This window comes from Lontra canadensis, unplaced genomic scaffold (assembly GCF_010015895.1).
Source record: "Lontra canadensis isolate GAN:19392208 unplaced genomic scaffold, GSC_riverotter_1.0 scaffold31, whole genome shotgun sequence".
NCBI classification, from domain to species: domain Eukaryota; kingdom Metazoa; phylum Chordata; class Mammalia; order Carnivora; family Mustelidae; genus Lontra; species Lontra canadensis.
Genome location: NW_022631025.1, coordinates 3,454,617 through 3,468,860, shown reverse-complemented (window position 1 = coordinate 3,468,860; position 14,244 = coordinate 3,454,617). Strand labels below are relative to the sequence as shown.

Here is a 14,244-nt window from a genome sequence, read left to right as displayed (position 1 = left end):
GCAACAGCTTGAAATATCTCCTCTGACCACAGAAGGGCCATCCTGGTTATCTAGCAGCTCACTGGGTTTGTCCATAGCCCAGTTTCCTGGTCCGTAAATAGGGGATAAAATGGCCCCTCCCTCCTGGGGTAATGCGGGAACTAAATGAGCTGATACCTGCCTTGCGTGTGGGCATAGCCTGGCCCGAAGCAGTGGTGGTAGCGGTTCTCTGCGGGGGAACATGGGTCCATCCCTCACTGCCCAGCCAAATGCGGCGCCCACGTTCATCACAACGGGAAGGAGACGCATTTTCCGGCCCACCCCATTATAAGGAGGCTCGTTGCCCGGTCTTGGTTCCCTGATTCCGGGCCCTGCTTGTAGGGCGGGATCCCTCACCCCGGGGTCCCCCTGCGGCCGCCGCGGGCCTGAGCCCTGTGTCTCGCACAGGAGAAAATGCACAAGCTCCTGGAGGTGTACGAGCGACTGGGTGGGGAGGAGGACATCGTCAACCCCGCCAACGAGCTGATCAAGGAGGGTCCGATCCAGAAGCTGTCGGCCAAGAACGGCACAGCGCAAGACCGCCACCTCTTCCTGGTCAGGCCCCGCCCCGCCCCAGGGCCCCGATCCTGCGCTGCCAGAACCACGCCCCACCACGCCCCTTTAGCACAGCGCCACGCCCTTCGCCAAAGAGCCGCGCTCAGCCCCGTTTGCCGCGCCCCTGTCCACCACCCCCTTCACCAAAGCCACGCCCAGTCCTGTCTGTCACGCACCTTCACCACGACAGCCACGCCCCTTCGCCATGGAGCCACGCCCTGCCCAGCCTCGCTGCAGAGCCATGCCTCCCGCCTGCTCTCTGTCTAGCCTCCTTTGTTGGGGTGACACCCCTCACCCTGTACCTGTCTCGATTGCAGTTCAACAGCATGATCCTTTACTGTGTGCCCAAACTGCGGCTCATGGGCCAGAAGTTCAGTGTCCGGGAGAAAATGGACATTTCGGGCCTCCAGGTGGGTAAGCCCTGCCCTCTCACCTGCTCCCTGGCAGGGCGCTGGACAAGGTGGGGACACTGAGCTCTGGCTGCTGGAGGGTCACCACTGTGCACCTGGCCTGCTGCCCACTTTTCAAGCTTCATCTCTGTTTGTGACCCACGTGTGGCCTGGGCATTTCTGAGTGCCACTCAGCCTGGCGTTGTGCATGGATCCTGTTCCCGTACTTGGCCTACTCACCCGGGTGCTGCTGCCCTGTGCATGCAGGATGAAGGCTGGGGCCAACCTCCGTCCCTGTGAGGTTGGTGCTCAGAGCCTCATTTACAGACCCGAAGGCGAAGCTTGGGGTGAAAGTGGACGGGGTGCCCTCCCTGCCCAGTCCCTGGTCCCCTGGTCCCATGCACTGTCCTCTCCCGCACCGGCTTGGAGTCCAGATGATGTTCTGCAGGCTCAGGGTCTGGACGACGTGTTGTCCTTGCCGCCCCTTCCGGCCTCAGCCTTTCCACGTCTCCTGCTTGGGGGCCACAGAGCAGGACTCTGCCCCCGCTCCTGTGGGGAGGGCTCTGAGTAAACCCCTGCTCCACAAATACCGACTGGATCAAGTACTCAGTCAGTATTCACATGTGAAGGTGTGCCCTAGGGATACAAGAAAAAATACTTCTTATTTTGAAATTCTTTGAGCCCCAGCTCAAGAAACATCCTTAAAATTAAAAACTACTGGAAAAAAATTTTTTTCATAGTTAGAAGAAATGATTCTTATAGGTGTTTTATGTAACAAATTAGTGGTGGGTGGGTAACTAAATGTGCTAACACAGAAACCCTCAACTTGGGGGCATTTGGGAAATTCCTGCTCTGAGGCCTGATTCAGTCAGATTCTGGCTGGGCCCACTTCCCCCTACAGCCAGGCTGTGGTGCTGAGAGTGGGGAGCCTGAGGGCCACATCCAGCAGTGTCTTGGGGGTGGGATATCGGGGATGAGGTGGCTTCCCACCATAGGGGCTGGTGGATCAGAGACCCCTGCAGAGCGGTAGAGAGCCTCGTGGCCCTTTCAAGATTCCTATTCCTCTCTCAGGGGCCTTCAGGTGCCGTGGTGGGAAAGCTTCCGTTTGTCTGGGGCTGGCGGCTGACTTGCTGGGAAGCCTGGCAGGCGGGAGGGTTTGGCCGGCACCATTCCAAGTGCAGAGGATGAGAGGTCCTAGCTCTCCTTCATGGACCAGCTCCCACAGTGTCCCGCCCACTGGGTCGCCCGTGCCCCCTCCTCAAGAAAGACCTCTGTGTCTGAGAGCACAGGGCTGCCCCTCCAGCCCGCTAAGCAACCGGTTGTTTTGTTATATCCTTGGCCCTTGACCTTTAGGTGCAGGATATCGTCAAGCCAAACGCGGCGCCCACGTTCATCATAACGGGAAGGAGACGGTGCCTGGAGCTGCAGACTCGGTATGGGTGGCCGTCCCAGCACCTGCTGTTGTGACTCAACACTTCAGCTATTGGCTCCTTTTTCTAAACAGGATAACCTTGTGATATGTTGGTTTTGGTTCATCATAATCACTGATTTGTGGTTTAAAATGTAACAGTTCCGAAGGGAAGTCGATGAAAATTGAGCCTTGGCCTTTTTCTTCCCCTGCCCAGCAGACGTTCTCCGTCACCTCTGAGGAGTCTTTCCCAGACTTCTGTGTGCACGAACGTGTCCTGAGTTTTAAAATCACACACAGCTATTTATTGTATAGCCCGTTCCGCTTCTTGCTTTTTTCACTTAATTTGCCAGACATCATCCCATATCCGAGCCTCATTTCTAGAAGCAGTGTAATTCTCCATCACGATCACCCAACCCATTCCTGTTCCTGGGCACCCGGGCTCCTTCCAGGTTGCCGTGGCAAAGGTGCTGCACTCAGCATTCTCATGCCTGTTTAGGGCATGTTTGTCCTTCTGTCCATCAGAAAGTTTAGTGAACAGCTGCTGATCAAAGGGTAGCACATCTGCTTTAAGTTTTAGGGGCCATTGTCCCACCCCCAGTGATCGGGGTCAGGCTTATGCTCTCACTGGGGGGAATGTGTGGGAGATCCCATCTCTCATTTCCTCCAGCGATGTGAGATCTTTGTAAGTACCTGTTGTGGTCCCAGGAGGTGTTGATTTACATCCCTTGTAGAGGGGCCTGCAGACTGCACTTGACCTCACCTGACCCTGCCTGGATATACCTGGACACACCTGACTCCCCTAGCCACACCTGACCACACCTGACCCCACCTGGACACACTTGACTCCATACCTGCCCCACCTGGTCACACCTGACCTCACCTGACCCTGCCTGGATATACCTGGACACACCTGACTCCCCTAGCCACACCTGATCACACCTGACCCACCTGGACACACTTGACTCCATACCTGCCCCACCTGGTCACACCTGACCCACCTGGACACACTTGACTCCACACCTGCCCCCCTCCCCCATTGCATCTGACCCTTCCTGCCCACAGTGTACCAGGCACTCAAGGACTGTCTTCTAGGCCTTGAGCTGCACTTGGAGGCTGTGAGCAGCTCGACTGTGTGCCCCAGGGTTGAGAGGAGTGTGGAGGTTAATAGAGTTTAAGGCCAGGTTAATAAGGTACTGTGTTTGTTTTTGTAGGACAGAAGAGGAGAAAAAAGAGTGGATTCAGGTGAAGCTCCTAAAATTTTAAAGTAATCAGGTGACCAAATTCTTGCACAGTATGGCCATTTAATGCTGAAACAAAGGATGGAGTGGCCTTGTGACTCCCCAGGCTTTGTCGTCCATCCATCCATCCGTCCCTCTGATGAAGTACCCTCGCTAAGTCCCTTCAGATGCTGCCAGCCTGTCAGTCCGTTCAGTTGCTTAGCTGCAGTAAATATGCCGGTGCGAAGGGCTGGAGGCGGGCAGGTGGGGGGCCCTCACCCAGGGTGTGGATCTGCACTGTCTGGGGGGCCCAAGGGGACCCTCACCCTCTCCCTACCGCCAGCCAGCAGGAGCAGCAGGTTACGTGGGATGAGCAGTTGGCCTTAGAGGGTGGGGGCCTGAGGGTGGTCAGCCAGGCAGGGAGCTGATCAGTGTCCTGGGCAGCCAGAGCAGACTTGGCTCGTAGGACACAGGGAGCAGAGACCAAAGCCCATGAGGGCAAAGGTCAGAGCAGAGGCTGAGGCAAGGATCCTGGTATAGCATTAACTGGGAAGGGCTGTGGCTTCTAGAATTCGTAGGATAGAAAGCTGGGCAAGGAGAGAAAAAGGAAATTCAAACAGATGTGAGGGGGACATGCCAATGCAGGAAACAGAACCATGTCTGCCAATCTACGTGGAGTGTCCGGGAAGCATCCGCAGCAGCTTGGAACGCTGTGGGAGGCACCAGCCGCGTGCAGGGTGGGCCTGGGACTTGTGTCCGGTCAGTTGGGGACATGCATGACCACAGGACCTATCTGTGGGGACAGAGGCATGCTGGGTCCTGCCCTTGAGGACGAGCTTGCTGAGGGCCCTCGTTCTCTGGTTTTTGTCTCAGGTCATTGAGGCCACCATCGAGAGGCACAAGCAGAACAGCCAGACCTTCAAGGCCTTCAGCGGCTCCTTCGGCCAAGAGGAGGACCCATCCCTCCCTCCAGATTCCCCTGTGAGCACCAGTGTCCTAGGGACGAGGGAGGGACCTGGAGGGGGTATGCCCCAGGCCCCTTGAGGAAGGGCTGGCATCTCCGAGGGAAGCTGGTCCCCATATGCTCCCTGTGCTAAGGGCCAGTGGCTGGCAGGCAGGCATCGCTCCCTGCCTGTCCTTTGCTGAGCACCAGCACGGGGGCCAGGCCTCACGAGGGGCAGGCGGGAAGAATGGGCCTGCATGAAGCCACATGTGAGGTGGGGCTGGGATCTTATCAATGCGGGCAGCTCATTAACCCCATACAGAGCCACCCTGGGGCCAAGGGGAGCCAGGAGGCAGGGGCCCTGCCCAGGGCCAGCTGGGGGAAGTCAGCTGCAGCTGCCCCCTGGGAGTCCAATGGGGGCCAGAGCCCCCTCCTGTAGGCACAACTGCCCTTGCCTTTAGAGTGAGGGTCCTCATGCCCACCTCCTGCCAGAGGTGCTCTTAAAACCAAGGATGCCCGGCCCAGCCCAGCCCAGCAGCCCTATGTCCCCAGCACCAGGCCTGGCACCCTCCTCGCGGCCTTATCGGTCACTCAACGTTTGCATCCATTTATCTTGCTGTCTAAATATATTTTAGAAGAAAACTTTGCATCTCTCCCAGGCTTCTTTGAACAGAGGCCTTGTGGACTCAGAACTATGTCTGTAGTTACAGCAGTGCCCGAGGAGCCAGGCTGCCCAGGCCCTGGAAGGCCTGAGGGTGGAGGTGGAACCCAGGGCTGCTTCCTGCGGGTGACATGATGGCACAGGGGGTGCTGCTGCAGGCTCCAGAGGCATCCCACACTGGCCCAGGGAGGAGTGTGTCCCCAAAGTCCCAGCAAACACTGACCCTGTGGCCAGATGGAAGGGCTGGGGGTGCTGTCAGTGGTCAGTGCTGCGCTGGTGTCCGCGCATGGCCAGGGATCCTCACTCATGCTGGCTGTCTCTGTTCCCTCCAGGTGGTGGGCTCCAGCTCAGAGGGGCCGGCAGTGGCAGCCAGCGGTGGAGGGGGTACAGCAGGGGTGAGTGACCCCCTCAGATTTGGCAGGGGTAGGAGGTAGAGGGCGAGGTCAGCCAGGGAGCTCTCCAGGGTGGGGGCCAGACCAGGGAGCCCTCAGGATGAGGTCAGACTATGGAGCCCTCTGGGGTGGGGGGGTCAGACCAGAGAGCCCTCAGGGTAAGGTCAGACCTGGGAGTCCTCTGGAGTGGGGGTCAGACCAGGGAACCCTCTGGGTCGAGGTCCGTGGGTGAGCCTCCCCTATGTGAGCTGAGTCCCCACAGTGATAGTCTCTGGCTGGGTTGGGAGGGGGCTGAGGGTGCCTGCTGGGACCCCCGCGTCTATTAGGTCAGTTGGGTGGTCACGGCACTGTGCTCTTTACCTTGTGTGGAAAGTACGTGGTTAAAACGACTTAAGGTGGTGCCTGATCCTTAGGCTGCTCGGCCATCCGAAGAGCGACGGTCAGCCCCTGGCCCTGGGAGTCAAGGCCCCAGGAGGATGGAGGGAGGTCCTTGCTGTAGGCCCAGGAAGGCAGTGGTGCCCAAGACCCCCCACTCCACGTCTGCTCACCTTCACTCCACCTGGGCAGTGCAGGCAGGGAGGGGGCTGGGCAGCCTATGTCCACATCCCCCCAGTCGAGGCAGGCTGTGGACATGCTAGAGCCCCTCCTCTCTGCCAGCTATGTGGGGATTAGTGGGAGGTTGTTGGGTGCCTGGCCTGTCTGGGCGTCCAGTGCAGGGGAGCACGGTTATTAACTGGCCCACCAGTTGTGAGCCCTGCTGACAGTTGTGCCCCAAGACACCAGGGGAGTGTGGCCCCTGCAAGCTGCCAGGGGGTGCTCCTGGACAGACTTGGTGGGGAAGGGCTGGAGGCCACGCTGCGGCTGTCTGCCCGAGCCCCAGCCTGAGCCCTAGACAGGGGTTTGCTCCCGAGTCCCCCACTCTCTCTGACCTGTCAGCCTCTCCCTCCCTCTCCCACAACCTCACCTCCCAGGCCGTTCCCCCACCCCCGTCCCCCATCCCCTGGCAGGTGCTGCCCATCCATCAGCCTGGAACTGCTAGTGAGTCTCCTGAATTCAACATCGAGGCCCAGAGCTCGCCCAGTGAGGTTGTGCTGCCCTTGTGGGTTGGTCGTTGTTCTGGGCAGCCCCACTTTAGACAGAAGTTTGATGGCAGGCCTAGCCTCTGCTCCAAACCCTGCATTGGGAAGGGGGCCCTGGAAGTGGCTTTTGGGGGGTGGCCATTGTCTCCATGGCCACAGGGAGCAGGGTTCCCAACATGAGCTGGATTTTTAGTAAGTGTAATTCGTCTCCTGCCTTGGCCCACGCTGGGAGGCCTGGGTCAGGTGCACTCAGAACCACAGCGCCCACTCCATACTAGAGCAGAACCTGGGCCCCCAACCTAGGTCCTCGGACTCCTGGGCACTGGGAACACCTTGAGAAGCTTTGAAGGAAGGATGGAGCATTTGGGGGACATGATGGGTGTAGGGGCCAAAGGACAGGAGGACCCCCCCCCTTATTCAAGCGGTGCTGCTGCCTCATGGCTCTGGGGAACAGAATATGGTTCCCAGTAGTTAGTGTCGTTGAGTCCAGCAGCATGGAAGTGGCATGGACAATGAGAGAGGGATGGTCTTGTCACAGCCCATGAACCCCCAAGGGGCTTCCTCACCCTCCTGGCCCTCTCTCCTCTCACTCTACCCTGCCCCAGGGTCTTTGCACCTGCCCAGAGCCCACAACGCACAAACATAGTAACAGACAGTGGCCCCATGCTTTTCTCACCGGTGTGTCCTGTGAACAGAGATGTTAGTGGATCTGAGGTAGCTCAGTGTGGGTAAAAGTCTGGCTGTATAGGGTCTGAGACCTGTTCAGTGTGCGTTAGTGGAAGGTGCTCAAAAATGAGTTTTCATTCTGACACCAAAAGACTGATCCTTGCTGCAGATTTAAGCTTTTTCTTAGCACACTTAGAGAGGAAGGTAAATCTCCATGTGGCTGCTGGTCTCCTTCCCTAAGCCCTGGTGTCCTCAAACACACGGTTCTGCAAGCACCCCTTTCCGAAGAGGAGCTCAGCCCAGGCCAGAAAGTTTCACAAGGCGGCTAAAGCTTTTTGTGCTCTGCAGAAGTCATGTAGCTCTTCACAGAGAGGCTTTCTGGGGCTCAGGCTTGCAGGAGGACATGGGCACCCCTCCCAGAGGCCAAGCCAGGTCCCGCCCGACCACCTGGCCACGACCTTAGGGTGCACAAAGCTAGCGCTGTCCTTCCGCCCCAAGCCCATGCTCTGGGGTCCTGGACAGAGCTGCCCACAGGGAGCAGAGGGGCCAGGCAGGGCCTGTGTCCACAGTCTGCAGGACCCAGGGCCAGCTGGGAGGTGCCATCAGAGGCTGGTTGTCAAGCCGTCTTTGGGGCCGAGTCTTACCTAAATGTTCTTCCTCCTTCTGTGCTGTGGAGCCAGAAACACCGGAGTGAGTCAGAGTCTGCCCTGGGCAGAGACCACCGCCCGCGCCCCAGCACATTGGGTGCTTTGGGCAGAGACTCGCAGATTCCCCAGTTCTGTACCTGCCTGAGGACTCGGCCCGGGCCTTTCCATGTCCCGGCATCCAAACAGAAGGCCTGAGCACCCCCTGCTGCAGAAATGCCCTCCGTCCCACTGGCCTGCAGCTGGTGATCTTGGTGCCACATCCCAGTCCCACTGCAGCCACCTCCTCTATCCGTCCTGGGCCAGCCCTCTCCTCTGGCCCCCATCCATGCCTCTGTCCCCCCGGGGACGCTCCCATGGCCGTCTGTTGTCAGTGACTTGTGGCTCTGGCCTTGGGCCCGGCTGCCCTGCTCTCGACCACTCCCACCTCCCAAGCCCTTGGGGTCCTCACCTGGAAGACAGGGACAGTGGGACCACCCTGAGGGATGGTTGGGGGGTGGCTGCTGGGACACGGCAGACCTCAGGGATGGCCATGTTCCCCTTGTCTCTCCTTCCCTACCCTGCGTGCCAGGCCCCAGGTGGCTTCCCTCCCATGTCTGGCCCTGAGCAGTCCTGAGATGGTCTCTGGGAGAGGATCCCCGAGTGGGGTGGAGAGAAGTGGGAACATAAGGGGAAACTGGCCAAGTCAGTTGGGATCCATATGCTATGAGGGGCCTCAGGAGCTGTTGTCAACCCACTATACAGATGGGGACACTGAGGCTCAGGAAGGAGACCATTGTCCATTGTCTCATGGCTAATGAAGGGCAGGGCATGGGGGCTGGTTCCCACCTTGTACAACTCCTTCCCAGATGGGGAAACTGAGGCTCAGCTGGCCATTCTGCTGAGCCCCCACCAAAGCCTCATGCTGTACCTGCTCCTGCCTGCCCGCTGCTTGTGTGAAAGCTCTTGTCTCCGTGGGGCTGGGGTCCTGGACAGGAATGGGGCCGGGAGCAGAGCACACAGCCACCCACCCACCCCCGGTCCCACACAGTTGTCCCAGGAGCCACTGGGTGGTGGTGAGGGGGCAGGGGGACCGTCTACTTTCTACTTGTTTACTGCGTTTCTTCCTCTTTTCTGAGATATTCTTGGTGAGCCGCCCGCTAGGAGGTCCCTGGCCCAGCCGGCCAGCAGGAGCGTCTGGCTGTGCTTCCCCGTCTCCTCTCTCTGCTCTTCCAACCCCTCTGCGCAGAAAGTCCGCTTTCTGCAGGAGCCGCTCTGCGGTTGGGTCCTTCTCCCTGAGCCGTGCCAGGGGCAGCTTTAGACCGCATCCCACTTGTGGCCTGGCCTCCACCTCGTGTGCAGGGGGCCACTCCCTTGGTTTGGGACTAAACTAAAAGAGAGTGAAATCAATAGTTTGACTAAGAGGGAAATAAGTGCCTGTTTGTAAAGACTAAGGAGGGGAGGAAAGTGAGCCCCACCCTCACCCTCCCACCTGGCCCCCCATCTCTGCGGGGGCTCTGAGCTTCCGGCCTACCTGGCCCAACGTGTGGAAAGGCATTCATGGTGTCCTCATGACTTGTCCTAAAGCTTGTTTAAGCTCTGTGAACACAAACCATGTTGTTTCCTGACTTCCTTTCGTTCCCCTTGTCAACTCCTGGGTGGGAGGACCAGACAGCTTGGCGGAGGGGAAAGGGAACACAGCCCAACCCGCCCCTTGAGTGCTCAGGTGGGCCCAAGGCAGCCCTGAGCCTCGGTGACTCTGGCCCGGGGAACAGACACTGCCTCCCGCTGGGGCCGCAGGGCAGACCTTCTCCAGCATGGGCTCTGGGCCCCACCTTTTCAGACCTACCAGGTCGGTCTGGGCAGAGTTCCAGACCCACCTAGAACCTCTGCATGCATGCTGGTGACCACAGGGCAGCCTGGGGAGCAGGGCTGGGTGGGAGCTGAGGCTACGACGCCCCAGCTTCGTTCCCTCCTGCGTTTTGCTCTGTGCACGTGCTGCCCATGTGCTCACGGAGTGGCCCCTGCGTACTTGCCTCCTGCAGCCTGAGCCCAGGAGGGGGTCTGGTAAGACCAGGCGCGACAAAGAGAAGCAGGGCTGCAGAAGCTGTGGTGAGACCTTCAACTCCATCACCAAGAGGAAGCATCGGTGCAAGCTGTGTGGCGCGGTGAGTGCAGGCACTCAGTGCCGGGTCCCCTAGACCATGGGTGAGGCTTGGCGCCCTGGAGCAGACAGGCGATGTCCCGTCTGAAGTCAACACTAACCTCCTTCCTCTGGTCAGCTCTGGTGTCTGACCAACAGGGCTGTGGTTGAGAAAGGACAAGATTCAGAACCACAGAGCTCAGGGCTGGGTGGCCTGGGTTGAAGGGGAGGTGAGGGACGCCATGCCTGGGAGGAGGGAGAGGGCATGGGGAGGGGCGGGGTGCAGCCGTTGGGGGAGCTGCCTCCTGCTACTTTGGTCCAGGTGCTCCAAGGGTGGTGAAGGTTGAGTGGGCCTGGGGGATGTGAGGCTACCTTCAGCTGGTACCCCAAGTGATTACCATCTCTATTTCTCCTCACAGAGCCCCCCAGAACCCTTTTCTTTCTCTTGAGGATGGGCTTCTGAACTTGATATTGAAAGGGAAGATTATTCCTCATGAAAGGACTATTGTTGATTTACATATTTCTAGCTTAAGTTATTAAAAAGGAATTTGTGTTAGCAGGTGGCTTTTAGCATGGAGCTGTCTTAGAACTGGTTTTCCAAAGAGCACCAGCAGACTGTGCCAGGTGTGGTGTTCATTGTCATGCGCTTGCATGAAACCTTGAGACACTGGGGGAAGGAGAGATAAAAGGATGAGTCCGCAAATGAATGGATAGATGGATAATGGATGGGTGTGTGAGTAGTGGATAGATGGAGGATGGATGGATGGATGGATGGATGGATGGATGGACAGGTGGATAGATAGGTGGATGGATAGGTAAGTGGATAGGTGAATGGATGGGGAGGTAAATGGATGGTGGGTAGAGGGTGGGTGGGTAGAGGATGGATGGGGGGGATAGGTGGGTGGATAGGTGGATGGATGGATGGATGGGTGGATGGGTGGATGGATGGATGGGTGGGTGGATGGATGGATGATAGATGGATGGGTGGATGGGTGGGTCTTCACCCATCTACTCACTAATCCAACCATCCATAAAAACAGAAATCATGGAAATTGCCAAGTCTTAGGGTAACTCTGTTTTCACTGTTTTTGGAGACTGGATATCCGTCTTCCACAGCAGCTCCACCGTCTTGCATTCGCACAAATGATGCATAAGGCGTTGGCTCCTCTACGTCCTCACAAACATCCTCACCAATGCTGACTGCCTGTGTTTGGGGTACTAGCTATCCAGATAGGTGTGAGGCAATATCTGATATCTCACTGTGGATTGGGTTTGCATTTCCCTGGTGATTAGTGATGCTGAGCGTCATTCCATGTACCTGGTGCCTCTTCCCAATTTTCTTTCTGTGCACACAAACTGCGGGACCCTCCAGGAGAGGAGGCAAGTCCTGGATGGCCCATGGGGCCAGCACTGGGGTCCTTACCCTCTGATGAGGCTCCTGCGGAGAAGCCCTTCCCCTCCACATGCGGTTTCCCTCCTGGCCCTGCAGCCCCTCCAGTCTCTTCCTGGACAGACTTCTGTCCCTGAGGGCAGGGTCACAGGTGCCCTCTGTCTTGCAGGTCATCTGTGGGAAGTGTTCCGAGTTCAAGGCCGAGAATGGCAGGCAGAGCCGCGTCTGCCGAGAGTGTTTCCTGACACAGCAGGTGGTACCTGAGAGCCCCAGCCCTGAGGCGGCACCCGAGGAGCCCAAGAACGGCACAGAGGTGGGCAGGCCCGATGCTGGGAGCCTCATGATGGGAGCCCCTGTCCCCAGTAGCCTCTGCAGTGCTCACAGCTGTTGGCTTGTGCCAGGACAGATTGTGTGTGTGTGTGTGTGTGTGTGTGTGTGCACATGCTAGGTGCATGGCGTGTGTGTCCGCCATGTGCGTGCATGCAGTATGCATGTTTGTGGTGTGCGTGCACATGCTAGGTGCGTGGTGCGCATGTTCGTGGCATGCATACACGTGCTGGTGTACTGTGCATGTGTTCCGGTGAACCACACACAGTCCTTTCTCATGAGCCACACCCTGGTTCCAACTCTTCCATTTTTTCTTTATTTTTGGCCCAAAGCCACTCATAGTCTCAGTCCCCTGGAGGGTGCAGCCTGATACACAGAGGCCCTTGTGGTGACCCTGGGGTGGGTCAGGCGGGCCTAGGCCCTTGTCCAGCATGTTCCCAGGAGGCGAGGCCTGCCCCCTCCCCATGAGGGTGACCCCTGTGGCGAGGCTACCCCTGACCCACCCTTCATGTCTCCAGAACCCAGTGCCTGTGGACCCCCAGCCCAGCATGCTCCGCAGCTCCCTGCAGGTGTCGGACAGCGGTGTGGTGTGGAGTGAGGTGTGGGCCACCATCCCGGCGTCAGAACCCTTGGAGCTGGTGCTGCACCTGCAGAGAGACACCCAGGTGTGTCCCCCACCTGCCCCCGGTCGTGCTAGGGGTTGTGCCCCAATTCTCACAGCCTGAAGCCTGAGGCCCACAGTGCCCAGAGGGGCCTGGGCCATGCTGCCTGGGACCAGCCCTGCTCAGGCTCCTGTGATCCTGGGGCCTTGGTTTCCCCAGCTGCGCAGAGTCACCCCTCTGCTGTCTGCCCGTGGGAAGGAGTGTTCTGTGGGCTAGGGCGGCAGAGGCCGGGATGCTGACGCAGCTCTCCCTTGCTGCAGGATGGCGGGCCACCACGTACCATCCCCCTTGCTGGCTGCACAGTGAGTGTGTTGGACCCTGTGGAGAGGCCGGACAATAGGCACGTGTGGCGGCTACAGCAGGCCCAGCAGTCCTTGTACCTGAGCACCCCATCAGCGGACCTGCGGCAGCAGTGGCTGGAAGCCCTGAGTGCGGCTGCCCGCGGGGACCCTGGCCTGGTGGCCCTGTGAGCTGAGCCTTGGCCCGGTATTCCAGCTCTGTGGCCACTATAGCAGGGCCTGTGCCCACCTGGGAGGCTATATGCAGGCGTGTGGGGCTCTCGGACTGCTGGCAGCAGACAAGCCACAGGACACTTGACCCTGGGGGGACCTCTTTCTGAAGCAGAGGAAACAGGCCCATGTGGCCAGCGTGTGTCCAGGAAGAGCCGTGACAGCGTGGCCTGGAGCAGGGTGCAGGCGACTGTGCAGTGAGGGGCACCCAGCTCCGGAAGGCAGAAGGAGAGGCCTGGGGGCACCCGGGGATGCCGGGTGGAGGTCTGCAGCCTTGCTTTCCCTCCCCGCCACCCTGCCCCGTCTAGACCGTGTGAGCTGAACTGTGACTGGCCTGGACTGCACCTTTCTGTTCTGCCCGCTCCAGGTGCTGCCGCCGCAGCCCACCTCCCCGTTTGGAGAGGCCGTCGTCGCTGGGGGCACGTCTGAGGGACCTCCCTGAGAAACTCCGCAGAGCCCAGGGGAGGCCTGGCCCTGCATCACGTGGGGCCGAGATTTGTGCCCGTGTCCCCTGGCCAGCAGCAGGCTATACTGGTCTGTGAAAATAAATGCTGGCGGCCAGTAGCCGGGCACAGCCTCAGGGTGGGGCCCCAAGGAGGGGAGAGCGGGGGACGGCCCAGTGAGGACTGCGGGGAGCAGGTCCCGCCCCTGTGAGGGGGTCAGTGAATCGCCCAGCCGGCCCCTCTCCCTGGTCCAGTCCCTTCTCTGACCTCTGCTCTTTGCACTCACTGAACACTTTCTATGTCCGCAGGCCTAGTGGGCTCTTCTCAGGGGCGCCCTGTCCGGGACATTCCCACGTGACAGCTGAGGAGACGGAGTCATAGGAGGTCCCACGGGTCTCAGAACTCCAAATCTCAGGGGCAGCTGGGACTGACCCACTGGGTATGGGGCACTCCACTCGGGTTAGGTGTGGAACTAGGCGCCCCACAGCAGGAGCCCACGTGGGGTCCTCCTGGCCAGCCCCCTAGGGAGCTGTCTGGGACCTGTCCTCCTGCCCAGCAGGCTGGGGTCCCCATGCACAGGTTTCCATGGTGACCTCAAAGGGGTCATGATCCCTCAAAGGGATCATGATCACCATGATCCTTAAGTATGAAAGAGTGTGCTGCCCCCCGCAGTCGGCTGCAGTCCTTGGGAGAGCCCAGGGCCAGCTGTGGGCCCCATAGGCTGTGGCTACAGCAGGGCTGGGAGACATGCCCCCACTGCCCGTTCTGGACCGGGCTTTGAGGCTGTGCAGGAAGGAATTCCTCCCTGTGGAGCCA

General features: G+C 59.2%; 1 protein-coding gene across 2 annotated transcripts in view; it reads left to right on the top strand.

The window, feature by feature from the left end:
* The window catches only part of FGD3 (FYVE, RhoGEF and PH domain containing 3), a 34,194-nt gene extending 21,236 nt beyond the window's left edge, over positions 1–12,958 (top strand). For both annotated transcript variants that reach the window (XM_032866454.1, XM_032866455.1), the window contains exons 9-18: positions 427–573; positions 891–983; positions 2,316–2,395; positions 3,585–3,615; positions 4,464–4,571; positions 5,527–5,589; positions 10,000–10,122; positions 11,657–11,800; positions 12,333–12,479; positions 12,737–12,958. In XM_032866454.1, the coding sequence (XP_032722345.1) occupies positions 427–573; positions 891–983; positions 2,316–2,395; positions 3,585–3,615; positions 4,464–4,571; positions 5,527–5,589; positions 10,000–10,122; positions 11,657–11,800; positions 12,333–12,479; positions 12,737–12,946 (1,146 nt within the window). In that variant the 3' untranslated portion in view covers positions 12,947–12,958. The remainder of the gene's footprint in view (positions 1–426; positions 574–890; positions 984–2,315; positions 2,396–3,584; positions 3,616–4,463; positions 4,572–5,526; positions 5,590–9,999; positions 10,123–11,656; positions 11,801–12,332; positions 12,480–12,736) is intronic.
* Positions 12,959–14,244: the final 1,286 nt, after the last annotated feature.